We start from the raw sequence: 27,893 nt of genomic DNA, 5'->3' as shown, positions 1-27,893 counted from the left end.
TACATTTTACTCTCCTGAATCGGGGGATCTAGGTTACATAGATTTGTACTGTTGGATATGTGTAGCTCAGATTTAGTGGTTTTTAACTAGATAGTTCTAATTAAAGTACCTATTGTCCTTTTGGTTCTGCTCTCCTCACTTATCAACATTTAGGTATTAAGCACAGGAAAGACCATGGGAAGGCTAGCTCATGGAATTCCCTTGTCTTGTGAGAAGGCACAGGATAAATCCTACATAAATTAAATTAGGTATATAGGAGCAAAGAACTCAGAGAGGTTCTGAATTAGGGGAACTGAGGCAGTGACTCTCCCAACTTGGTAGGGAGAGACAATGAGCTAGGACTGGATCTGATGGTTAATTAGGCATTAAACCTAGAAGGAAAGAGAATCCTAAATGTAAGCATCATCTTTCAATCATATAACCTTTGCCTACCCCCACTCCAGCAAAAGAGAATTGAATTTTGAGCGAGCGCCTGTTTTCGTGGTGACCCTGAGATGGCAGATGTTTGGCTTTGATTTTTCAGTTCTAAATCCTCCGATTTTCCTGACAGGCATAGGAAGCCTTGTTTGAAGTTTTTGTTTGTTTTTTGTTCTGTTTTTACTACACGATGAGGTATTAGAGAAGAAAGTTCAGTTCCTATTCCATATCGATTATAACAAAGTCACTTCTAATGAACAAGATAAGCCTCTGAAAGATGAATGCATACCGATGGAAAAAAAGCCACTTGAAGATTGTTTTTCATTTTGGCTATTATATCTCTACCACACAAGGGGCTAAGTGATAAATAGGGGTAGGTGGGCTTGAGATTTCATCGTTAGGGAACGCTCAGATGAGGGAACTTCTGCTAATGCAGACCAGGACCTCCTCTTGCTAGTCTTACAAAGTTGCCTAGACTCTGGATTGGCACAGAGGACTTGGCTAAGATCACACAGCCAAGAATAAGTCAGAAATAAGACTATCTCGTCTATCTTACGTCACTGCTTCTCCCACGTAGAAGATTAATCAATTCATGTTGTTCCCTCACCTCCCTCTTCCCATTATCACAGGATAGCTTATTCTTTCCAAGGTCTGGCTCCCATCTGTCTCCCCGGAATGAAGAAGGAAGGGAAACCTCCTTCTATCCCTTTAAGAGGAAGGGACGCCCTTTGGGGAGGGGGGTTTCCTAGTTCACGTGAGGATGACGTCACAGCTTCTCGGTGGAGGCGGGGAGGAGCCAGGTGCCTGCTGCAGTATCCATACCCCTCCCCCTTCCCCCCTTTCCCCCCCACTTCCTTTCCGGAGCCTGGCCCTTTAAGAAGCTCAGCCTAGATTCTGGATTTCTAAATCCCAGCTCCAGCATCGCCGGGCACACCTTGCTTCCTCCAGCCTCCGCGGCCCGGCCTTGCCTCGCGGACCCTGACCACCATGTCGGCCGCTCCAGCTTACAGCGAGGACAAGGGCGGCTCCTCCAGCCTGGGGGAGCCCGAATACGGTCACGACCCGGCCAGCGGCGGCATCTTCTCCTCAGACTACAAGCGGTAAGGCGGGCCCCGGAGGATGGAGTAGGCTGGGATGCGGGCCCCGGTTCCAGGAAGAATGCTCTTCCTGGCAACGGGGCCCGGGGTTTGTGGGGAGGGGGCGGGGTTATCAACCCGGCCCCCCTTGAGCAAGTGTGGCCCAAGGCTTGCACTCGCAGCTTTCAGAGGGAAGAAGTCTTTCTTGCTCCGAGATTTGCTACCAGACTCTTCACCCTGCGAGGAGCTACTGTACCCTTCTTCTCACCTGTCCCCCTCACCCCGCATCCTTGTCCCTTAGAGGCCTCCTCCTTCTTGATGAGGGGAACCCAGATCTCGGTCTCAAATTCAAACCCATGACCCGATTACACCTGGGACCAGGAGAGAGGAAGGGAAGCTGCAGAAGGTATAGGGTGCGACCCAGGACTCAGATCAGGAAAAGATAATGCTCCTATAGAGAGGAGCACCAGAAACTGGGAGCATAAGTCTGGAGAAAGCGAAGATATGTAGGGGCAGAGGAGGGACATCCGCAGTGTAAAGGGGGACCTAGGAAAAGGCTTTGTGGGAAGGAGTAGATAAGGCGACCTGGGCAGAGGCAGCCTGGAGGAGGGTGGAACAAGCTTGCGAGGAGCTATGCTTTGACAGGAAGGGGCTTGGGACGGGGATTTGGGGAGAAGACACCCGGTGGGGAGAATGGTGGAAGACCTGGTTGGATGGAGGTAACTGAGGACCTTAGGAAGATTTGGGGCCGGGGGGAAACCTGGAGGCCTGCAGAAGAAGGAGTGAAGGGAATAGGGCGGGAGACTGGTGGCTGAGTAATGAAGTACCTGGGGTAACGTGACGGCAAAAGATCTGAGTGGTTGTGTGAAGACCCTGGACTGGACGAGGACCGGAGTGTACTTGGAGGCTGTGATGATGGTGTGCGGCGAGGGAGGGGAAACCCAGAAGCGGGGAGGTTTGGGGAGAAACAGTGGAAGAAATCGGAGAGCCAGAAGCAGACCTGATTTCATCCCTGGAGTAAAATACCTGAGCGACGGGGCGGGAGAGGGTCCCAGCGAGTAGCGGGAGCCAGGTCTGTTTGGGGGAGTTCCCTTTTTGGGACTTGTCAGTCCCGACCCCGACAGTGGCCACCGCCACTCCGAGGTCTTCCTGGAGTTCTGTCAGCCCCGGACCATGGACAGCTCTTCCCCCGCCTCCTGCTTTGAAGCTCCACCCCACAGCCCTTCCTAGCCTGTGACGTGGGGGCGGGGAGGGGCGATGTGACTTGGAGGGGCCGGCTGGAGCGGCCTGCTTTTTGTCCCCCCGGGTCTTTGTGTGCGACTCTGCCCTAAAGTGCAGTTGATTTACTCGTCCCCCTCTCACCCAGGCGTGAATTGGGACTTACGTGGCCAAGGTTCGCACGGAGCTGCGAGCAGGAGATCACTCCTCCTCTCCCCCGAGCTCGTCACCTCCCCACCGATCTGGAGGCTGGTTCGAAGCACGGGGATTTCTAGGCTATCCCTCTCCGCCCCGGGAGCCCCGCGGGACCCCAGACCCAGACTCTTTTCTGGACGCCTTCTCTGCCCTTTATATCTGCATCCCCTTCCCAGTTAGTTATTCCTCTCCCCCAAAAAGCTAACTGAAATTCCCTCCAGGGCCTCCATACTTAACCCGACTACGAATGTCCTTCCCCACCCTCTCTGTTGCCCCAAGAGACTTCATGGGGGTCCTACCCCAGGAAACATCTTCTGGGAGAAGTCCAAGCAGTAGAATGTTCCTGTGGAGTTGGAGGAAACGGTGAAGGGAAGTTAACAAATCCCATAAATGCCACAAGTATCAGGCTCTCCTCCACCGGGGAAATCTCCACCCTCAAGGCCCGAAATGTCCTATTTCTATAAACTTTAAAAAGTTCATATATGTCATATTCCTTGCACCTCTGGCCAGCCCCACTTCCATCTTACCAGTGCCTCTGATTCAGTCGATCAGTAAGCATTTATTAGGTGCCTACTGTGTGCCCAACACTGCGCTAAACTTTAGGGATACAAAAGAAAGTAAAGATTAGATGGGGGGAAGAAGGGAAGGAGAAACAACATGCTAATTACTATGTATAAATACATACTATGTATAAATAATCTATGTAGAGAATATATTAGAAATAATCAAGAAAAGTAATGGAATTAAGGAGGATCAGGAAGTGATTCCTGAAGAAGATAGGATTTTAGTTGGGACTTAAATGGAAAGTCAGGAGACAGAGAGGAAGGAGGGAAATCATTTAAGGCATGGACAGCCAATAGACATTCCCAGAGTCAGGAGATACAGTGTCTTTTTCTAGGAACAGCAAGGAGACCGATGTCAAATGGATTAAAAATACAGTGGATGTGGGGAGAGGGAAAGAGCAAGAAGACTGAAAAGGTGGGAGAAGGGGAGGGCCAGGTGTTGAAGGTATATGAATGCTAAACAATTTTAAATTTGACCTTAGAGGTGAGGGGAGCCACTGGTGTTCACTGAGTAGGTTAGATGGAATAGTTGCAGTGGATATAGAGTGCTGGGTCTGGAGTCAGGAAGCCTCATCTTCCTGAGTTCAAATCTAACCTCAGACACTTGCCAGCTGTGTGATGCTGGGCAAGCCACTTAATCCTGTTTTCCTCATTTCCTCATTTCCTCATCTGTAAAATGAACTGGATAAGGATACCATTCCAGAGTCTTTGCCAAGAAAACTCCAAATGGGGACAAAGAGTCAGTCGGGTCTGAACAACAATATCAGACCTTGAATTTAAGTGTGGACTGGAGTGCAGAGAGACTTATGGGAGAGATCAACCAGCCAGTTATTGCAAATAATGCAAAATCAGGTTTGAAGGTGGTGACGGAGGAAATAAGGGGATGTGTTCTATCTTGTACAAAGATAGAATCAACAGGACTTGGCAAAAGATTGGCCATAGGGTAGGAAGAGGTAAAGAGTAGAGTTCTTTGCCTGGATAATTGGGAAAAATTGGTGGCGCCTTAACAGTTATGGGAAAGTTGAGAAGACTGTTTCCTTCATAACTCCTCCTCTCAGCAAAACTCCATCTTATTAGAACTCGTATCTGCCTCACAGCCCCAGTTTGGAGTTTAATTGTCCCATCTGTGCTTTTGGTGTCCTAAGTTATCTACCTCACAGGGTTGTTATAAGGAAAGTGCTCAGGGTACTTTAGAACACTTTTAATTGTGAACTATTATTATCATTGTTGTATAATTTTTTATCCCAATGATGGTGATCTCTCTCTACTGCTTTCTCCCATTTAGACTAAGATGGTTATTTCACTCCTTAAGGTGAGCAGAATATTCTCTTATAACAGAGCTTAGAACAAAGCCCAGAGTCCTAACTTCTCCCCTCCTTCCTAGACCTCCAAATAGTCAAAGTAACCTTTTGGACTTTCCTGAAGGTCCTACCATTCCTGACAACAAGTGACAGACAGACAGATATCACTTAATGTGAGGAAAATTGCCGACCAAAATCTAATTTCTGAACTTTCATTAGGTTCACATTAAACCTATCCCTTGAAATATAAATGAAGTTTAGTCCTTCTGGAGGTCCACTGGCCCTTCTGGAGCAATCACAAAGAAACTTCTACTTCTATCTTCGAACTATTTTTCTTGTGATTAATACCCCTTGGCTTCTTCTTTGCACTGAGCCCCTTGGGTTTAGAAACAAGGACTAGATGATAAAGTGGCTTCCTTGGTCTAAAATAAGACTCATTTGTAATTCAGAGAGAACTCTAAGCTCAGTAACTGTCTCTCAAGTACTTTTCTCACTCACAAAGGAAGGCTAATGAAGACCATGAAAAGAGAAATGGCTTGGAATTCAAGAGAACAGAATCCTGGTCCAGAGTTCTGCCACTAACTAGATTCATGTTGATAATACTTTCTAGGTCTCACCTGTAAAATGAGATAACAGAAGTTCTTAATGTGAAGACCATAAGTTTACTTGTACTTGGAGAAGAAAACAATTATATTTTTATTTTCACTAACCTCTAATTGAAATTTAGCATTTTCTGTAATTACAGATTTAAAAAACCCATTATACTGAGAAGGGTTCTATGACACATAAAAAGGTTAAGAACTCCTGATCTAAAGTCTTCAGATCCACGATTCTGATTCACTAACATCCTCATGTACCATCACCTTTCTTATGCCCATTGTTCAGAATTCCCATCAATATCTCTACCCCAATCGAGCTAGATCTCATTTTGATTTCTTCATCCTTCTTTGCCATTGATGCCCCATTCCTACTTCTGTCCTTATATCTTGTTTCTTCCATATCTATATCTGCTCGCATCTCCATCGTTATTTCCCCCCCCCAAATTCCCACCCCCCACAAAACCTGAGTTTTTTTGGAGAGTACTTTAGTTATCAAATAATACTCCCATTCCTTCACCACCACCACACATAAACCTTCCCCCAGAATCTCTAAGAAGAAAAAGGGAAATTGGAGCTGCCCCTCACTGCCCTCCCTTCTCACTGCTTTACCATCCAGACTCCAGCTGTCCCATAACAGCATCACATTTCTGAGTTTCCGTGGAGCTTGGGCGGGTGGAGTATCAGTGAGGGCTCACTGAAGCAGGGACTGAGTCACAGATCAGCTGGGAAGAGAGGAAGGGAGAGAAGAAGGAGGCGGACTCTGTCTGCCTGGGGGGAGCTCCGGTGTCTAGGACCAGATTTAGGGGTCTCCGGGGAACCTTGGTATCCGAGACACGAAGCCTGATGACGCCAATGCAGCGGTTCCTGCAGCTCCCAGGGACTATGGTGAAGCCGCCGGGGAGCAGGGGGGGTGAGGAGGCAACCAGCCCCGTTCTAACCCCTGAGGGGGGGACCCCAGCCTGGTACCAAGCCCTGCAACCAGATGAGCTTCGGCAGCTCCAGACCTCCGAACAGGATGTGTCCCCAGAAGGTGGTTCTGATGGGGCCAGCCACAGCCAGCCTCTACGGTATGGAGGGGGGGCACCCTGGGGACCTCCATAAACCCCAGGAGATGGTGAGGGGCAGTTTTCCAGGCTGAATCCCTGGGGCTGAGCTGATCTCACTCTCAAGGGGAATCTGCTCAGGATGTGTGAAAGGAGGAAAGAAGTGTGAGTCTGTGTGTGGGGGGTGGAGGGAGATACAAAGAGAAGAGATCTCTGGATTGTGTTAGAGGGATAAAACACAGGACCTGGGGTCCAGGTCTATACATACATACATACTATACATACATACATACATATATACATATACATATACATATTTGTATATTTGTGCTTGCAGAGTGGGGACAATAGGAAGATATAGTTGTCTTTTTTTAATTTGTGAAAAGAATTCTGAGATGGGAGTTGGCTGCTCATGGTGACCTCTGGGGTTTCCCCATCCTTTAGGCCCAGGATAAGGATTGGGGGCTGGTAAAAGCTTTTTGCAGACTGAAGGACAAAGTTCTGGGGGATTCTTGCAGAGGAGGATTTCAAAAATTCACAGAGAACTTTCTCCAACTTCTGTGATCGCCAGAAGGGCAGTTGTTGGAAAGGCTATAGGAGGAGAGCATTTTTCTTGCCATGGTGCGTAGAATATCTTAGGAAATTGGGCTTTAATTTCCCTTAATGGCCCTGCACTCATCGTACCTCTCTGGCAGACTTCACCTACCCTCTAGAAAAGGTGATTTCTCTTCCCTCTGGCTAGGATGGGGTCAGAAGTGAGGAATGAAGCCAGAGGACCTGGGTCAATACAGGGTTAGCCTAGACTGTAAGGGATCCTTCTCTAAGAGATTAATATTTCATGGCCTTGGGAGTCTCACCGATTCCATCTCTCCCTCCCTCCCATGAAAGCGTAGAGTAGGCAGCAACAGGAGGCAGGGGGAAAGAACTGGAGGATGTGTTAGGGCCTGCCAGATGGCCCTCTATCTCTCTAATAGACTGTGGCTATTGGGGAGGGTGGGACAAGGGGGTCTGTGCACCTGCTTCAACACAACCAAACCCAACAAATATTTATTAATACTCTACTATATATATACTATATATAACTGTGCTAGATTCTGGGGCTGCAAAAACAAACGTGAAAACCAATTCTTGCCCATAATCAACAAGCATTTATTAAGTGCCCACTTTATGGCAGGTATTGGTTTGTGCCTTGGGGATAAGGGCAAAACACAAGTCAAGGAACTCCAACCTAACAGGGTTGAGAGGGGGGAACAGAACATACAGCTATATACATACTATATATATATACACACACACAGGGAAGGTACCAGCACTAAAAGAACTCAGGAAGGACTTCTTATAGAAGATGGGGTTTTAGGTGGAACTTGAAGGAAGCCAAAGAAGCTGATGGAGATAAGGCAGAGAATTCCAGATGAGACATTTTACTAGAATGTGTTGTTATTGTTTATCTTTCATTCTCCAAGAGAACCAAGACATCACAAGGGCTTGAGTTTTTGACTTGTAAGCTAAGAATCCTGGGGAAAAATAAATAATGAGGAAGATTCAGAAAGAACTGAGTCTAGGAGGAATCTTAGAAGTAAGAAAGTAAGGAAGGAGCAAATTCCAGACATGCAAAAGAGCTAAGAGATGGAATATTGAGTTGGGGAAGAGTGACTGTAAATTAGGGCATGCGAAAATGGAGAAATGCAGAATAATCCAGGAGAAGGAGTCTAGCACCAGAGTGTGAAGAGATTTAAGCCGAGGAATCTGATTTTTATCACATAAGCAATAGGGAGTCACACATATTTTTTTGATCAGGAGAGGAACATGATCAGAACTTGTTTTAGGAGAATTATTTTGACATCTCTATGGAAAATGAATTAGAGATAAGAAAGACTGGCAAATGGGAATACAATTTTGAGGTTATCTTTGATCATACATTAATAAATGTCTGAGGTGTCAGCATTAATCAGTAAACATTTATTAACCTACTATATATGACATTGTACAAAGTTCTTGGTATAAAAGATAAAAATTAAAGTCGATTCTTAAGATGCTTATACTTTATAAAGAAACAGAAGTTATATATTGGATTACTTACTGTCTTGGGAAGGCAGAAAAATTTGTAACACAAGGTTTTATAAAGGTAATGTTGGAAACTGTTTTTGCATGTATTTGGAAAAATGAAATACCGTTTAAGAAACAGAGTAAAGTGACTTCTGTATAGTCACATATATAGATTAGAACTGAGTTCCTCTGACTCCAAAGCCAATGATCTTTTCACTCCAACCCCATTAGGCAGCTATCATCCTTTGCAGAGCCACCAGCCCAGACATTTAGCCTGTCTAAAAAAAATGATTTGCTTTAATCAATCAGTTCCAGTAGAGTTCTCTTCTGGTAGCTATCATGGCATAGAGGTGGCCCTATCTCTACTCCCTCAGATTGTACAGACTTTCCAGTGGACACTGCATCAAAGTGTGCACCTATGATCTGAAGACCACCTAAGTTAAATTCAGAGAAGCTTTTCCCCAGGATGAGTTCCTGGGAATGACATTTTCCCCCAGCTACTTCAACTATCTTAGACGTCAAGCTAATCTAGAGGGATCTCAAACTTCAAATGCGAAATGTGGGTGAGACTCCCAAACCAATGAAATAATTCTTCCTTGGAGTCTATAGCCAGAATTAAATTGATCAGGGTTCTTGCCATCCCTGATCTGGGCTGAAAATGTCTGAAAGCTTGAGGAACCCCAAACCTGGGTCTCCTTCAGCAGCAGGATAGGTCAAACTGGGATTGATTGTCCACAGACTTACAGGGACAAGGTAGGTAGGTGATCGTGGATGTCATAAGGAAGAAGTCCAAACAAGTAGGTGGTTAGCTAACATCAAGCAGTCCAGTGTCAGGAAAAGGAAAACCAGGTATTGGGACTGGAATGGAGGGAGAGACTTTTGGTTTCTGAAATAATTTTAGGTTCAACAGTTTGCTATATTTAACTACATTAATTTGTTAGAAGGGAAGATTCTACTGGGGATGGGAAGGAATATGCCATTGGGAAGTGACAATGATGTGGTTTTAAGGGAATATCAATGAAACATTAAAACAAATAATTATAGAACCAAGGTAGGGCCCTCATCTTAGGGAAATTGAATAAATTTAGCTCAGGGGCTCATGAGATAAGGTGGGAACCCAGTTATGCAATGTTAAATAGGGATTAGTCACACATATACATGAGGAGAAAAACAAAACAAGTTAAGAATGCTGTATAATTATAGGGAAGCTAGGAATTCTAACAGGGAGAGGTAAAGAGGAGGTTCATTTCAGATATGCAAGGGAACCAGGAGATGATATTGAGTTGAAGAGCAGTAGGTAAGCCGTATATGTCACACACATACAAGAAAAAAACAAGTAAAGAGTGTTACAAATTATGTTGATCCAGAGAAAAGAGGGGAATGAATCTCCATCTTTTGTGTCTATGGATATGGAATGTTGTATGAACTGTCAGGTGCATGCATTTTGGCAGTTATTTGCTCAAAAGTTTTTATTGGTGGTTTTGTTGTTATTGTTACTTATATAATTAAGAAAAAGGAAGAAAACATTCAGAAATGTTTTTTAATGTAAAAACAAAAAGCAGTTTTATGCTATTTTAAAGATTGAAGTACAAATTCAGAGCATGGGATCAGCAATGAAGCGACTAGATACTAATCCCCAAACTAGTAACTTAGGGTCCTTTATATACTCTGACCCTATCCAGTAGCAGAATTAGTTTGAGTCTAGAGTAAGGATGAAAATAATTATTGCTAGACTTCTTCTGCCTCGTACAATTTATTATTGTCTACTATGTACTAGGCAATGGAAATTCAAAGACAAAAATGACAGTTCCAGCTCTCAAAGAGCTTACAATGTTTCTGTGTAATTATTAAATTACAATTATTAATTAAGCAAATGTTAAATATATGGCAAATTATATGAAGTAATTTTGAGATGAGGTGTCAATTGGGGAGGGGGTCAGCAAAGGCTTTGTGTGGAAGACAACCTCACAGCTCTGTGTCTCAAAGGATGCTGGGGCTCTTAGAGATAGAGAGAAATATTCTAGGCAAGGTGGAAGGTGGGTACAAAGGTATAGAGCTGGAAGATTAAATGTCACGTATATGGACCTGATCTCAAGGGAATGTCCCTGGTCACCACTTTCACCAATATAGTCCTTTGTAAGATGTATAACAGAAAGAGATGAATATAAGTGAGACGGGGATACTGAGGACAGAGTGATGCTGTTTGCACTGTACAATGCTCCATTTATCTTCCCACACTTAATGAATGGTTTACCATTACGTGTTGATATCAGTCGACATGTGAGATCCAGTCTATTTTCTGGATAGCAGATGACATGTTATCCATATATAGTTTGGGAAAGACTTAGCAATTAAGAGAACTAAAGATATTCAACATGCAAAAGGAGACTTGGGTAGGTGAGGACATTGGATTTTAAAGGGATTTTATGCACAAGAGAGATTAATTTTACTTTACTTGGTTCCAAAGGACACAACTGGGTGAAAATAACATAAAGGCAGATTTCGCTTAACGTAAAGAAACTTTCTAACAACTAGAATCGTTCAAAAATGAAATGGGCTCCACTTTGTAAAGGACTGAGCTCCCCATCAATAAAGGTCTAACTGGGTAGATCCTTGTTAAGAATGGCATAGAGGGAAGGGGGTTAAACTCGAAGTGTGATCAAGTCAGCAAGCACTGATTAAGAGCCTGCTACGTGTCAGGCATTGTACTGAACCTCAAAGAGCCAGAAATAATTCTGTTTTCAAGAGGTTCTTAATGTAAGAAGAGATGTAGGATCGTGGTTGGGGATTGTTTATGAGGGAAAAGATCAGTAGATAGAGGGAAATTGAAAATTAGGGAGAGAGTGGAAATGTTAAGGAGCTATTGGCTGGAGAAATGGAAAAAAATGGCCTCATTTGTGCGAGGGTTTACCTTGGCAGGTAGCTCTCTCTTAGATGGCCTCTGAGATTCCTCCAACCCTGTAATTCTATGATTTTGTTGCTATGGTGACACCAGTTCCAAGCCAAGCTAAGAACAGGTCCCTTCGTCCTCCAACAATCAGAACTTCTGGGTCACATCCTTTCCTTACTTGACAAAGAGCAGATCTTCTCGAGGTGAGCACAGTAGAGTGCTGGAATCAATGTTAAATTTTCAATGTGAGTAATTCTACCTTAGAAATTGGCAAATGCTATTTTGTTGAACTTCTCTGGACTTAAGAAAATGATGGAGAAAATGTTAAATGATGTAGATTAAATTTTAAAGTGTGCTGTGCTTTTTCAGAAATTCCATTATTATTCATTTACCAGCACATCCCTGTGTGTTACCCCGAATGCCAAGGACCTCTCCTGGTTCTGAGGTTCTCATGAGTATTTAATAATACTCAAGGATATTAGTAAAAGTTCATTTCACAAACTGACAGAGTGATATGTAGCACTTCTGACAAATCTTTTATTGAAAAGTCAAGCCTGGAAAATCCTCAAAACTCAACAGGCTTGCTATTCCATGAATTATGTGCGTGCACACACTTCTGATGTGCCTGGCACACAGTAGGTGTTTAATAAATGTTTCTTGATTGATTACTTGCTTCTTGACCTTGTGTCACTCCTGTTCTTTTCCTCCTTAGGCCCCAAGGACTGACCCACCACTTGCCTCATGTTTTCATCAGGGATTTTTCTCCTCCTTGACCCAATGCAGAATGAAAATAAGTCCAAGAGCTTCTTCACTGCATCCCCATCCCTGAAGCAAGTACACAACCCTTTCAAGGATTTTTTAGTGCTTTTTATTATTAGTGACAATGAAAAAATAAGCCCAAATAACAGATATGAGTAAATATGAAGGGAATTAATGAAAGATCTTTAATTTTTAAAATCATTGACTTGTATGAAAGCGTAGCTGGAATCCTCCTCACATTTTCAGATAATAGAGTTGGGAGGGAAGTCTAACACAGTAACACACACTAACCGAGTAGATGACAAAGTTGGGCTTTGATCCAAAGGGACCTGGACGGGATAGATTATTGGGTTGTGTGTCTAGTCCAGTAGCATAAAGCTAACTAGGCAGAAATGTAAAATCTTAGACAAGTTCAGAAAGCTAGTTTCATAATCATAAAATATTTCTATTGAACTTTTAGGTCTATAAAGCACTCTATATACTTCATCTCAATTGGTTTTCACAACAACCCTGGACGTGCAGATTCTGTTACTATCCTCATTTTATAGGACAAACAGAAGTGATTTGTCCAGCTACTAAGGGGCTGGGTCCAGATTTGCATCAGTCTCCCTTATTCCGGGGCCAATACTCTATCCACTACACTATGCACCTGTCTCTAAAACCAGGGGAGAGAAATGTAGTTAGTGTCTTTAAAAAATGTGAATTATAAATTAATGGTTCAATAGCCTAACCTGGCTAATTAAACTCCAGAGGTCCTCAAACTACGGCCGGCGGGCCAGATGCGGCAGCTGAGGACGATTATCCCCCTCACCCAGGGCTGTGAAGTTTCTTTATTTATTTAAAGGCCCACAAAGCAAAGTTTTTGTTTTTACTATAGTCCGGCCCTCCAACAGTCTGAGGGACAGTGAACTGGCCCCCTATTTAAAAAGTTTGAGGACCCCTGCATCTAAGCTGTGGTGTCTAGAATGAAAGGGATGCTAGTCTTGGCCCTATCCCAGAAATAATCCATAGGACATAATCCACCATAGGACAGTCGCGGTAATTATAACCAATCTCAGTCACCAAGACGGCACATTTCTTCCCATGATCAGTGATGATTAGGAGGCTGAGGAACCCCTGGGAAGTAGAGGGAGATGATCCATATAATGGGCAAGAATTGTCTGTGCCATATTTCCATGGTGGGAAACACCTGGGCTGGGTTGGACTTGATGGAGTTGCAGTTTCCACTGCCTTGTTTTAGGGTGACAGAGGAGTGGAAGGCTGCTGGTGTATGGTGGAAAGCAGAGACTGACCTTAATATGAAAAGAAGGCATGGTGGCAATAACATGTTTGGTAAAAGGGTGAAATGAATGCTGGGGAAGAAATCAGTGGAAGCTGGAAAGCACAGTGTTTGTGTGACGATCCAGTTTAGCTGTAATCCTGGGCAAGTCATTCAATCTCTTGTAAAGTGGAGACAATAATAGCATCTATCTCCCAAGATTGCTGTGAGATCGGCAAGTGATAGAATATTTATAAAACATTTAGCATAATACTTGGCACATAGTAGGTGCTATAATATGTGATTGTTCCATTGCATTCCTCCAAGATTACTGATGTCCACATGGAGTGTCACAGAATTTGTCTTTGATACAAATACTTGTGCCTCCACCTAGCAAAGTGTTCTCCCAGAGATGTCATCTCTGGCATTTTTCTGCCCTCCCTCTATTGCCTTTCTGTAATGGGCTGAGGCTTGAGTTGATGCATACTGATAGAAATCCAAAGGCTCCAAATGGATTTTTAAACTTTACTCAATAGACAACAGAGAACTTTTAAGTCATGGGAATCACCAGTGGCCAGGGGAAGTTTCCTCTAGGGCAGGGGAAAAGGTATGGCTTTCTACAGGCCAGCCCGGAGATCACATATTCCACAGACTGTTTGGGGGATCATTAATTATCACTCATTGATAAGCCCCCTCATTGTGTCACTTAGTCATTCTATGAGTATTCTACATTGGTCCGCGTAGACTTCACCTTCAAAAATGTTTCTAAAACTTCAATGCATGCTGTGCACACACAGAATCCCCTTTTAAAGGGGTCTCAATTTCAGAGCATGGCCCCTATTTGGACTATGCAGAATATTTCACATTCTACCCCCTTCCAGTGGCTTGTGGAGCTGGATGCTCAGCTGCAGACGTTCCTCGTGTTGTTCTTGAGTCAAGTCTGACTCTTTATGACCGTAGGGGCCCATTCTTTCCATGGGATATTTTTGGCAAAGGTACTGGAGGGCTTTGCCGGCGGCTCCTTCCCAGGTGGAGTAAGGCTAACAGAGATTAAGGAAGGGATTTATTTGCCCAGGATCACACAATGGGTAAGGACCTGAGGCCAGATCCACTGCATCAGCCAGCTGCTTCCAATCTGTCCCCAGTTAATGGACTTCACAGAATTGATGTAGAAATCCTAGAATATCAGAACACGGAGGGACCCAAGGAATCACTCTGTCCATCCCATTTTTTCACATGAAGAAACTGAGGTTAGAGTAAATTAAATGATCTAGCTTGGATTAGATTCGCCTTGCTGTCTCCTGCAAGACCCAAGGAATTCTGTATTTTACACGTGTGTGTGTGTAAATATTTTGGCTACATATGCACATGGGTGCCTAAAATTCTGGACAAACATACATAGTGTCCATATTTTCAGTATCATGTGAAATGAAAAAGGACTATTAGTGAGAACCTGCCCGTTATTCACACAAAAGCAGCCGGGTCCGTGCTTTCATAGCCAAGCGCTAAGTTCAAAACACTGCTGCTGACAGACATTATGGCCAACTGAGGCTGGAAATGATCAAGAGCATCTTGTCCAATTTCATTTTCCTCCTGTTTTTTTGGAGGCAGCTGGGGCAAAGTGGATATACACCTAGTAAGTAGCAAGTATCTCAGGTCGTATTTGCTCAGGGCTGATGCATTCCTTTTTTTTTTTTAAATAATTTTTTATTGATAGAACGCATGCCAGGGTAATTTTTACAGCATTATCCCTTGCATTCATTTCTGTTCCAATTTCCCCCCTCCCTCCCTGCACCCCTTCCCCCCAGATGGCAAGAGTCCTTTACATGTTGAATGGGTTGCAGTATATCCTAGATACAATATATGTTTGCAGAACCGAACAGTTCTCTTGTTGCACAGGGAGAATTGAATTCAGAAGGTATAAATAACCCGGGAGGAAAAACATAAATGCAAGCAGTTTATATTCATTTCCAGTGTTCTTTCTCTGGGTGTAGCTGCTTCTGTCCATCTTTGATCAATTAAGGCTCTCTTTATCAAAGAGATCCACTTTCATCAGAATACATCCTCAAACAGTATCATTGTTGAGGTATATAATGATCTCCTGGTTCTGCTCATTTCACTCAGCAGCTGATGCATTCCTTATCCACTTTGCCACCTAGCTTCCTTTTACAGCTGAGGAAATTGAAGTTCATTTTACATAACCTGTGGGTTCCAAGAGTGATTCTCTCTCTTTTTTTTTATATTTTATTTAATAATAACTTTATATTGACAGAATCCATGCCAGGGTAATTTTTTTAAACAACATTATCCCTTGTACTCACTTCTGTTCCGATTTTTCCCCTCCCTCCCTCCACCCCTCCCCTAGATGGCAAGCAGTCCTTTACATGTTAGATATGTTGCAGTATATCCTAGATACAATATATGTTTACAGAACCAAACAGTTCCCAAGAGCGATTCTCCGAGAGGATCCTGGAACTGAAAGAGCCTGGGATCTCCTGAGACCTCCCCGCAGTGCACACCCTTCTGGATTCCAGGCTGAATCTGAGCATTCTTGGTTTATCTTTTTGTCTGCAAATCCCACAGCTAGCAGACAGATCCTTCTATCAGACCTTGAGCTTACTGTTGGAGGAATCACACTGCAGAGGTGTGCACTTATCCCCCAGGCTTATCTCTTTATGAAGGATGGGATTCCACCGGTGATGTTAGATCCAGGAAAGAAATCAGCCCTTGGGCATGTGGGAAAGGATGGGAGGGTTAGCTGCAGGGCTCAGAGGATGAGTGCAATTCTCAGAGGAACTCCCCAGATTGTGGAGTAGGAGGAGTAAATGGTGCAAGAGAGTTAGCGGCTGTGACTCAGAGCAAGTGAGAGTGTGTGCCTGGGGAGGCTGGGCTTTGCTCTGCAGGGTGGTAACCCCCTAGACAGGGACACTAGGATTAAAAGCCATGATAAGCAGCCCAGGCAGATTTAATATTCCACAGCATGTCGGAAGGTCAATGAGCTCCCTTTGTTTCCTTATAGTTTATTATCACCTATAATTTACATTTTGGGAAAAGTATCTAAGGTGACCCACAGTGGAGGTAGTGAGTGATAGGATGAGATACGTCCCTAACCCTTTACTTTTTAGTGTTAATCAAGCATGTAAGTGCTTAGTATTTGCCAGTCTTTGCATTAAACAGAGAAAGATAAGAGCACAGGGACCCTAAAAGGCCTCAGACAATGCAAAAAATCCTATATACGGTCTATATACAGTATCAGTGAAATGTGATCTCAGGGAGAAGCACCAACAGTGAAAGCAGGAGAAAGACCAAAATCTGGAAGAGTTTGGGGAGAAAGATGATGAGTTTGAGTATAAAGTAAAAAGAGAAGGTTCAGAATGACGCCTTGGGGGAGACATGTACAGGTTAGTGAACGTGACCTGGATGAAGATATAGCAAAGATTCCTGATTCAGATATATAGGAGGAGAATCATCAGCAAGCAGTGTCATGAAAAGCTTAAGAGGAGGAAGTATGGGGAGTGGATGATTAGCAGTGTCAATGCTGCAGAGAGATCAAGAGATTCACCTTGACAATTAAAAATCAGTAGTTTTATCCTCTCAGCAATTCAGTGATCCAAGGCAATTCCAAAAAACTGATGGAAAATGCATCTGTATCCAGAGAAAGTTACTGTGGAAACTGAATGCAGATGGAAGAATACTATTTTCACCTCCCCCCCCCCTTCTCATGGTTTTCCCCTTTTGTTCTGATTTTTCTTCTCCAACATGTACATATATAACCTAAAAAAAAAAAATTAAATGAAAAGTTTTAAAAAATCAATAATTTTAGAGAGCCATTAGTAGAAGAAGTTAGAAACCTCACCCCCCTCAGGGTCCCCTCATTCTTCTTTTTCTATAACTTCCAGCTCTACGCAGTTTGTTCCTTTATCTAGAAGTCTCTGTCATTTGTTCCCTGTCCTTGTTTTAGGGACAGGAGAGGGGAGCTATGGCTCTCCTCCTAGAGTTTCTAGGAAGAGAGAAATTTAGTTTTTAAAGAGCAGGTGAGGGCAGATAAGCAAATTTTTAGAACTGAGTGAGAGAAAAGAGGAGGCACTACTTGTAGAAGTCTTTCTCAAGAAGTTTAGCCAAGGGGTGGAAGGGGATAATTATAGGACGATAGTTAGTTGAAATAGAGAGTCAAGTAAAGGTTTTTTAATGAAGAGGGAGAGATGAACATATTTGTAGATAGGGAAAGAACGAATAGAGAGTCAGGGTGATAGGGTGGCAATCTGAAGGAGATGATATGAAAGTGCATGGAGAACCCTTCTGAGAACAATTTGTAACGATGCCCAATGGCTAAACAACCATGCACATATACTCTCTGCCCCAAGTAATACTCTTAACTGGTCAATTAAAATGATATCAAAGAGAAAAAAGGAGGCATTCAAGAAACAAGAGGTTCATAATTTTATGTAAGAATTATATTATGGCAAGAAAAAGTTTGCTCAGTAATTTTGTATTTTGTAGCTCCCTGAACTAGAATTATCATAGAATAAAGTTACATATTCAGAAAAAAATACTATTACCAGGTCTGTATATCAAAGAAATCCAATCAAAAGGAAAGGGACCTATTTGTATAAAAAACTGTTACAGCAGCTCTTTTTGTGGTAGTACCATCAATTGGGGAATGGCTAAACAAGTTGTGGTATATGATTGTGATGGAATAAGATCGTGTTACAGGAAATGATGAGCAGATGATTTCAGAAAAAACTTGGGAAGACATATCAAGTGATGCAAAGTAAAGTGAGCAGAACCGGTATGATTATCAACTGAATGACTTAGTTGTTCTGATTTATACAATGATCCAAAACAATTCCAAAGGACTCAAGTTGAAAAATGCTATTCACCTCCAGAGGAAAAAACTGATCAAGTCTGACTGCAGATTGAAGAATAATTTTTCCTTTATTTTTGGGGGGTATTTTTGGCAACATGGATACCATGGAATTATGTTTTGCATAATTTCACATGTATAATTGATAGCACATTTCTTGCCTTCACAATGGATAGGGTAGTGGTAGGAGAGAGGAAGAGACTTTGAACTAAAAAAAATTTAAATAAATGTTAAAAAGTAAATCAAAACAATTTTATAAAGGATGCATGTGGAGGGGTTTGCCTCGACAAGGTTTAGGGCCATTTCTTAAGTTGAGACATGGGTGAAGAAAGGTGAGAGAAAACATCTGAGGCTCTTGACATGAAGAGGAGAAGAAAAGAGGAAGTTCTCAGTGAAAAACTTTAATGTTTCCCCCAGCAACTACAGGTTCAGAGAAGCAAATAGAGAGTGCATGGGTTTGATGTCTCTTCAAAGTATGGACATTAAATCTTCAAAGGATTTGCTTAACCCTCACAAGCTCCAAATGAGGCAGTCAAGGTAGAACGGTTTTCTCATCACAGGATCATAGACTTAGAATTGGATGGGAATGTAGATAAAATCTGACTCTCGTTTTTTAGATGAAGATTTGCCGGAGGCACAAACAAATTAAGTGGCTTGGCCAAAGCCACACAGCTAGTGACTGAACATCAGTCTAGGCTCCCTGACTCCCTCCCCTACCAGGTTATGCCCTCAGCTTCTAGCATGAGACTGGGAATCTGTCCTTTCAAGGACCAGCTGACCTGACTTTGGAGAGGCTTTTCCAAGCATTAGCTATCAGGGGATGATTTTTTTTTTTTAGCTCAAATGGGCAGCTAGGGGGCCAGGTTTGGATTCAGGATGACTCATCTTCCTGAGTTCAAATCCAGCCTCAGATACTTCCTAATTGTATGAACTTAATCCTGTCTGCCTCAGTTTCCTCATATGTAAATGAGCTGGAGAGGGAAATGGAAAATCACTCCCAATATTTTTGCCAAGAAAATCCCAAATGGTATCATAAAGAGTCAGACATGATTGAAAAATGACTGAACTTGAGAAGATCAGGTAGGTCCTGATCACTCCCCCCTCAACATGGATAGTACAGTAGCCTCCCAACTAGTTTTCTTGCCTCAAATCTCTCCTCACTTCATTACTATCTCCAACAGATAATATTAATATTAGCGACAGATTAGTATCATTAAAGCATGTCTGACTTTATCACTCCTGCTTAAGAAGCACCAGAGGCTTCCTGTTATCTGTAGACCAAAGGCATACTCTTCCATTTGGCATTTAAAGCCCTGTACAATGTCTCCAAAGTCTCCACGTTAATTATTTATTATTCTCCTTCACACACAGTGCCCTAGTTAGACTGGCCTGCTTGCTGTTCACTATACGTGACAATCCACAGTCTGTCACCGTTCCTTTGTACTGGCTGTCTCCCCCCTCCCCATATACCTGGAATGTACTTCTTCCACCTTTACCTCTTAGAATCCTTCATCTCCTTCAAAGCTTAGCTCATGTTGCCTCCTGATCCTTCCTGATTCTCATCTCCCCCATTTTTGCCATAATTGGTTTTTACTTTGTGTGTCTGAGTGTATCACATTTCATTACATGTTTACAAATCGTTTCCCCACATAGAACATAAGTATCTCGAGGGAAAGAACTGTATAATCTTTGTCTTCATGTTCTGGGAACATGGTTGGCAATGAATAAATACTTATTGATTCACTAGTTGATTGATTACTGTGCTAAAGTATAAAACAATCATAATCTGTATTGGTAGGATATCCATGCCAATGGAATTAGAAATTCTTGAATAAGGAGAATTAGACAGTTTTAAGAAGTCTCAAAGGCAACAAATTAACATTGCCCATGAGTTTCATGGGATCCTAAATAGAATTTAGGCTGATCTCTTTTATTCTCTATAATATCAATATTTATCTAGGTTAGAAGAACTGCTTCATACCCCTTTTTATAGCTCTTAGCTCTGGTTTCTGGGTTTGCCCCTTTATTTCATTCAGAAGTCTCTTTTCCTTATTCCCTATTGCATTTATTGTACTACTTATAAAAAAAATTTAGAAAATTCTAAAGGGACTTTGTGATTGTTTCAGGTACAGGAGAGAGAAACAATTGCTTTCTTCCTAGGAAACCTAGGGAAAAACAAACCTGGTTAGAATAGGTGAGGATGGCCCAAAAGACAAAGGTAGATGTGGCTAATAGTGGGCTCTTAGGAGGATAGAGTCATTTTACCTAATAAGCCATAGTTTCCTGATCTGTAAAAATTGAGACAATAAAGTATTTCACGGCCTTATTGGATGATCAAATGATATCCTATATATAAAATAAAACTCTTTATCAACTTATATTAAATAAATGTCAGTTATGTTAAATATTTATTATGGTAATTATAACTTGAAACTCAAATTACAGAGTTCCTTATTCATTAATCTACTCATTAGTGTTCAGTTTGCCTGAGATTTCTGGCCTTAGAATAGAACTAAAAGAAATGTTACAGATTATCTCTTCTAAGCTCTTCATTTTTTCAGATGAACTAAACAAAACTTCCTTACCGCTTAGAAGCCAGGACTAGAAGCTACAAAGGGAATCACCCTCTCTCCAGTCTGGAAAATATTGAAAATGAAGTTCAAAACCTAGAGAGGTTAACTGAGTCACCCCGACAGAACAAAGAAGGATTCCAATCCAGATTCTGCGGCACCAGACCCAAAATGCTTTCTGCTGTGCCAGGAGCTAGCTGCTTTAGATGCTCGGGCTTGCCCAGCTCCCCGGCTTCTTGGTGGCTGACCCAGTCTGTCCGAGGATGCCCTTGCCTCGTTCTGGATACTTAGTCCCTTACGAACCAGAGCAGCAATTGGCTGCTGCCTCCCATTGCAGCATCTGCAAGGCTGATGCCTTCTGCAGGATCTCTGAAACCTGTAGGGGCAAGAGACTTTGTGATGTCTAAAGGGATCCCCGGTTCTGGTGACAGGGAGAAGAGATGTTCTTCCCAATTTTTCCACCATTCTCATTCTCTCTCTCTCTCTCTCTCTCTCTCTCTCTTCCCTCCTGTAACCTCATCCCCAATCTATCTTGTTTCCTTGACTGACCTCTCCCTTCCCATCCCTCCCTAGGCATGATGACCTGAAGGAAATGCTGGACACCAACAAAGATTCTCTCAAGTTGGAAGCCATGAAGAGGATTGTGGCGGTGAGGGAGGGGAGGGGGAAGCCAATGGGGGCAAAGCCTAGGAGGATACTCCTATGTTTCTGGGAACACCTTCTTGGGGTCCTACCCACTTGGTGCTATACGAATCACTTAAGATCTGTAGCCAGCTAAAATTTTTTCTAGCAAATTTATTCATGGGGAACACATAGGATGAGGAAGGTGCGAGAGTGGGTGGATACTGGGGCATCGGACCGTCTATGGAGGGTGGAGGAAGTGGCAAGGGATGTGTTGCACAGGATAGACCCATCTCAGGTAAAGTCAAACTAGCGAAGGCCATCTAACCCCAGAGAGTCCTATGGGAGCAGGTTGCCTCCCTGTCAAGGCAAATGATTTGGGCAAAACCCTTTTGTTCTTTGCTAATTCTTGTTCTGTCTCCCCTTCCTCCTAGATGATTGCTCGTGGGAAGAATGCGTCTGACCTGTTCCCAGCTGTGGTCAAGAATGTAGCCTGTAAGAACATCGAGGTGAGGGTCCCAGCTGGGAAGGGGTGACTCATGTAGGGAGTTATAGGGAAGGAGGAGAGGCGGAGATGGACCTCCCCGTCAGTGAAGAAGTTTGTGTATTGTACGTGGGCGGGAGTTGGAGATGATGGGTCTCAGATATGTCCCCCTCCCAGAAGAAGACTTCCGGGGACCTGCATCTGGGGTTGGACTTAGGGAATGCTGGGTCCCAGGAGCCATCTGCTCAGGGGAGTTTCTCCTCCCAGGTGAAGAAGCTGGTGTACGTGTACCTGGTTCGCTACGCAGAGGAGCAGCAAGACTTGGCCCTGCTGTCCATCTCTACTTTCCAACGTGGCCTAAAGGTCAGAAGTCTCATTCTTATTTCCCATGGTCCAGGGTCTATGTGTGGGAGGAGGGAAGAGGAGTGGGGATGAGGAGGACTTTTTCGTATTTCATGTTGTGGAGAATGACTCATAAAGTAGAATCACGTGGAACAGTGGCTAGAGCACCAGCCCTGAAGTCAGAAGGACCTGAGTTCGAATCTGGCCTCAGACACTTACCACTTCCTGGCTGTGAGACTCTGGGCAAGTCACTTAACCCCTATTGCCTCAGCCAAAAAAAAAAAAAAAGTAGACTCACTCCTGCTCCTACGAGTAAGAATTTCCTATGACATAATAGAAAGAATACTGAAACTTAGAGCCAAAAGGTCTGTGTTCAGATCCTTTTCTGGACCCCCATGTCTTCCCCTATAAAGTGAGATAATTCCAAAATTTCAAGAATCACTGGAGGATGAGAGCCCTTTCTCTTGAAAAATATTGTAGCAAAATATGCCTACTTTCTACAAAAAGACACAGGGACTCAGATTTCATTGGCTTTGCTAAGGCTAAGAAGCAGAGTACTTAAATCAAAATGGATTAAAATCGAAAATTTCAAGGAAACAAAGAAAAGCATTTTCTATTTTCATCTATTCACATCTCACTGGAAGAGAAGCGCATTTCAAAGAGTTCAGACTTCCTTTGTGGCAGGGTTCTAGCTAAAGCCGTGAGTATGGATAGAAAAAGCACCAAGCTGGTAGTCTGGAGATCTGGTTCCAGTTCCAGCTTTGCCATTGATTGGGTGACATTATGTCAATTATTTTTGTTCTCGGAGTCTCAATTTCTCCATATATGAAATAAAAGATTTAATCTAGAGGCTCTCAGGTCCCTTTCAGCTTCAAGATTCACTGATTGGATGTTGCTTGCTTTCTTCGAGCTTTGAGAGTGGAACCCGGAGCCGGACGTTCCCAGTCCGGAGTCAGGGATGGCTTTGGAAGGTCATAGGTACAAAGGCCATGTGACTAACCACTTGCTGAGTATATTGTAGAGGAGCATGCATCTCATAGCTGCCAGAGCAGAGCGCAAGCATGATACACGCCAGCCAAAGAAAATGATTTCTGTAAACTCCTCCTCCACACGACTGGGAACGCTTGTGTCCGTGGTGATTCAGGCTCATCCTGAGTCACCAGATTTCTTCTCAGTGAGTGCGGACTCTCCATGGCCATATCACGGTGGCACACGGGTCAGGCTCAGGGAGGCAGTTACAGTGAGCAGAAGACAGTACCTCCTGCCTTGCCTTTGCCTGCAGGACCCTAACCAACTGATCCGGGCGAGTGCCCTCCGAGTCCTCTCCAGCATCCGTGTGCCCATCATCGTGCCCATCATGATGCTAGCCATCAAGGAAGCTGCCTCGGACATGTCCCCTTACGTGCGGAAAACGGCGGCCCATGCCATCCCCAAACTGTACAGGTGACCTCCTCGGACCCTGAGCCTCGTCTCCAACCCCTGCCCCCGAGGCTTAACCCTGAACACTTGGGGGGTGATGGACAGAGGGATCGGGGGAGGAGGTGGAGACGCGGGGAGCAGAGGAGCCTGGACAGGGGTGGGCCGGGGATCTGGGCGCCGGAGCAGCTTGGGGGGGGCTCAGGTTCAGAGGCCGGGGGGAGGCTGCCTCCCTTCCAGCAAGCCCTCCATCCCCCCAGTTTGGACTCTGACCAGAAGGATCAGCTGATTGAAGTCATTGAGAAGCTTCTGGCTGACAAGACCACGGTACGAAGGCCGGAGACGGGACTGTGGAAGGAAGGGATGTGGATGTCTGAGAAAGCGTTGAGGGGAGTGAGGGGGTCCTGCACGGCGTAGGATGCCCCTCGCCCCTTTGGCTGACCTTTCGTCTCTGTTGCTCACGGGCGTCTCTCCGTATCCTGCTCTCAATCTCTCCTCCCCGCCTGGCGGGACCCCCTTCAGCTGGTGGCTGGGAGTGTGGTGATGGCCTTCGAGGAGGTGTGTCCGGAGCGCATCGATCTGATCCACAAGAACTACCGTAAGCTGTGTAACCTGCTGATCGACGTGGAGGAGTGGGGCCAGGTGGTCATCATCAACATGCTGACGCGCTACGCTCGCACGCAGTTCCTGAGCCCCAACAAGAACGTGAGTCCCCGGGGCGGGGGCAGTGATGGGGAGGGCCAAAATAAAGAGCATTTTCCACTCTAGGACTAATGGCGAGAAGCCGGGTCCAAAAGATGGGGAAGAAACAAACAAACCTTGTTCTGCCCCAGGAGAGACAGCGAGGGGTCATAGTGGAAAAGGTTCCCAAAGCAGGATGTAGGGAATGGCTCCAATGGGTCTCAGAATGGAACCTGCAGGACCCAGGGAGCATTTATGGGGGAAGCCGTGAAGAGGATTTGTGGAAGGGATAGTTTGGGAAGACTTCCTGAAAGAGGCAGATTTCCAGCGGACTTGAAGGAAAAAGGGCAGGGAATCCAAGGGTGGACATTAAAGCCCCTTCCCCATCTCTTCTCCACCCCCAGGAATCTCTCCTGGAGGAGAATCCTGAGAAGGCCTTCTACGGATCGGAGGAAGACGAGTCCAAGGGGTCAGGGCCAGGGCCAGAGGAGGCAGCTGCTCCCCTGGCTGCCCGGAGGCCATACATTATGGACCCTGACCACCGCCTGCTCCTGCGCAACACAAAGCCGCTCCTCCAGAGCCGCAGCGCAGCCGTGGTCATGGCGGTCGCCCAGCTCTACTTCCACCTGGCCCCCAAGGCGGAGGTGGGCGTCATCGCCAAAGCCTTGGTGCGACTGCTGCGGAGCCACAGGTGGGGCAGCCAGGGGGCCGCTCTGGGGACCCTGTGGGCCTGGGGTCTCTCTACTTTGTAGAAAAAGACACAGGCCCCGGAAGAGAGATTTCAGTGGCTTTCCTGAAGCCAAGTCGCAGAGCACTTAAAAGGGGTTAAAATGGAAAATTTTGAGGAAACAAAGAAAAGCATTTTCTATTTTCATCCAATCCCATCTCACGCCCACGATCTCCTCACCCTCCCTGGCCCTGATTCCCTCCTTGCCTGGGGACCCCAGCCCCGGCCATTTATCCCACTCCAGGGCAGAGGCGGGAGCTATGGCCAAGGCACTGGTCTGGCCCCTGCGGCCGCAGTGAGCGCCTGGCTGGACAGCGACACTGATTGGCACAGTCACCCCTCAGTCCTGACCCCTTTTGTTCACAGTGAGGTCCAGTACGTGGTGCTGCAGAATGTGGCCACTATGTCCATCAAGCGCCGGGTAAGTCAGCCGGGATAAGGCTTCAGGTGGACTTCAAGGTAAACCCTGGGATCCAAAGGCCTGAGGTCTGCACTGGGGAGGGCGGCACCTCAACGGGGAACTGCATGGGCCAGAGCAGAGGGGAGGTAGCACGCTGCAGGGGCAGAGAAAACACTGGCCGGCACCAAGCGGTGGCTCCTGCCCGTCGTGCCCGCCGCCAGCTAGAGCTCTTTGGCCTTGGGAGGCCAATCTGGCCAGGTGTCCCCACTAAGTCTGCCAGGAAGATGGCGAGTTTCCTGTATTGGGGGAGCCACCAGGGAGCCTAAGGAGGAGCAAACAAAACAGGTTAAAGCTCTGGTGCTGATCAGTAATGGGATTGGGCCCATAAATAATCTTACACTTCCAGTCCAGGGGAGAGAGAAGATCCAGTCTTGAGGGGTGGGGACAGAGAGAAGGAAAGAAAGAGGGGGAGAGAGAGGAGAGTGAGAAATGAAAAGAGAAGAGAGGAGAAGGGAGAGAGAAAGAAAGGGAAGAGAGGAAAGGAGAGAAGAGAAAGAAACGGAAAGAGAAGGATAGAGAAAGAAAATGAGAAGAAAGGAGAGAAAGAAGTGGAGAGGAGGAAAGGAAAAAAGAAAAACATATATATGTATATATATAGAGAGAGAGAGAGAGAAAGAGAGAAGAGAAGAGAAGAGAAATGAGAAAGAGAAGAGAGGAGAGGGAAGAGAGAAAGAAAGAGTAGAAATTGAGAAGAAGAGAAAGAAGAAAAGAGAAGGATAGAGAAAGAGAAAAAGAAGAAAGAAGAGAAGGAAGTGGAGAGGAGGAAAGGAAAAAAGAAAAACATATATATGTATATATATAGAGAGAGAGAGAGACAGAGAGAGAGGAGAGGGGAGAGAGAAAGAAAGGGAAGAGAGAGAAGAGAGGAAAGGAGAGAAGAGAAGAAAGGGAAGAGAGAGAAGAGAGAGAGAGAGAAATGAGAAAGAGAGGAGAGGGGAGAGAGAAAGAAGTGGAGAGGAGGAAAGGAAAAAAGAAAAACATATATATGTATATATATATAATAGAGAGAGAGAGAGAGAGAGAGAGAAGAGAAGAGAAATGAGAAAGAGAAGAGAGGAGAGGGAAGAGAGAAAGAAAGAGTAGAAATTGAGAAGAAGAGAAAGAAGAAAAGAGAAGGATAGAGAAAGAGAATGAAAAGAAGAAAGGAGAGAAGGAAGTGGAGAGGAGGAAAGAGAGAAAAGAAAAACAGAGAAGGAGAACAAGAGAGGGAGGGAGAGGAAGGGGAAGGAAGTAATAGAGTCAAGAGAAGGAAAACAGAGGGAGAGAGAGACAGAGAGAGAGGAGAGGGGAGAGAGAAAGAAAGAGTAGAGAGAAGAGAGGAAAGGAGAGAGGAGAAGGAAAAGGAAAGAAAAAATGAAGAGAAGAAAGGAGAGAGAAAGAAGTGGAAAGTAGAAAAGAAAAAACAAAGACACAGCAAGAGAAGAGAAAAAATGAGAAAGAGAGGAGAGGAAGAGAGAAAGAGAGGGAAGAGAAGAAAGGGAGACAGAGAGGCAGAAACAAAAAGACAGACAGAAAGATGGAGGGGGGAGATAGAGAGAGACAGAAACAGAGAAAGACAGAGATGAGAGAGACAGAGACAGAAACAGAGAGAGAGAGAGAGATCAGAGAGACAGAGACAGAGCAAAGGGGAAGCTTGTCGGTGGGTTGGGAGGAGATGCTAAGCCCCTCCATCTCTCTGTCTGTCTCAGGGGATGTTTGAGCCGTACCTGAAGAGCTTCTACATCAGGTCCACAGACCCAACACAGATCAAGATCCTGAAAGTGAGTGGTGCTGACACAAATGGCTTGTCTGTCTGTGACGCGGCGCGCCCAGCCTCCGTTACCCCGCAGTTCCAGGGGCTCCCAGAACCCCCAGAGCTCTCTTGCAGGGGTTTCCCCCAGCACCTCCACAAAACCCTGCCTCCTCCCATTTGCAGCTGCAGGCTCCTCGTTGGGTCTTCGGGCACCTTTGCTGTTGGAGCCCAACTGAGCCGTGAGCTCAGGCTAGAAAGCAGGGGCCGTCTGAGGGCCTCGTGGGAAGGAAGTCACTGACTCCAGCTGGAAGTTCACTTGGAGCGGGCGGCCCCGTCCCTGCCGCACCCCCACGGCCGCCGGTGCAGCCCCTGATCCGTTGGTCATACTTTTGCCCACGTCTCTCCTTCCCCCCAGTGCCAGGGGCCCTGCCCAGGCCTCGGGCACGCAGCCTGGCAGACGGGCCAGGAGAGCTAGTCCGCTTATTGTCCCCTCAGTACCCGGCGCGATCCCGCTTCTGGAAACCCCATGCCACCTGTCCTACATGCCCCTGCCGTGGGCACGCGCACCCCGCCAAACCCCGGGGCCCAGGCCCCCGCAGCGCGTACTGGTCCTTGCACACTTAATGTTCTC

The 27,893-nt window shown here is 45.0% G+C and overlaps 1 protein-coding gene across 1 annotated transcript in view; it reads left to right on the top strand.

Annotated features, from left to right (window-relative positions):
• Positions 1-1,214: 1,214 nt before the first annotated feature.
• AP3B2 (adaptor related protein complex 3 subunit beta 2) overlaps positions 1,215-27,893 on the top strand; it is a 50,982-nt gene continuing 24,303 nt past the window's right edge. The window contains exons 1-10 of the mRNA XM_051981923.1: positions 1,215-1,517; positions 21,373-21,448; positions 21,855-21,929; positions 22,172-22,267; positions 23,529-23,689; positions 23,923-23,989; positions 24,185-24,367; positions 24,748-25,034; positions 25,437-25,491; positions 27,219-27,290. Of these exons, the coding sequence (XP_051837883.1) occupies positions 1,405-1,517; positions 21,373-21,448; positions 21,855-21,929; positions 22,172-22,267; positions 23,529-23,689; positions 23,923-23,989; positions 24,185-24,367; positions 24,748-25,034; positions 25,437-25,491; positions 27,219-27,290 (1,185 nt within the window). The 5' untranslated portion in view covers positions 1,215-1,404. The remainder of the gene's footprint in view (positions 1,518-21,372; positions 21,449-21,854; positions 21,930-22,171; positions 22,268-23,528; positions 23,690-23,922; positions 23,990-24,184; positions 24,368-24,747; positions 25,035-25,436; positions 25,492-27,218; positions 27,291-27,893) is intronic.

Source organism: Antechinus flavipes, chromosome 2, assembly GCF_016432865.1.
Source record: "Antechinus flavipes isolate AdamAnt ecotype Samford, QLD, Australia chromosome 2, AdamAnt_v2, whole genome shotgun sequence".
Classification (NCBI taxonomy): Eukaryota; Metazoa; Chordata; class Mammalia; order Dasyuromorphia; family Dasyuridae; genus Antechinus; species Antechinus flavipes.
Note: the sequence above shows the minus strand (reverse complement) of the source record. Positions and strands in the feature narration are given on the sequence as shown.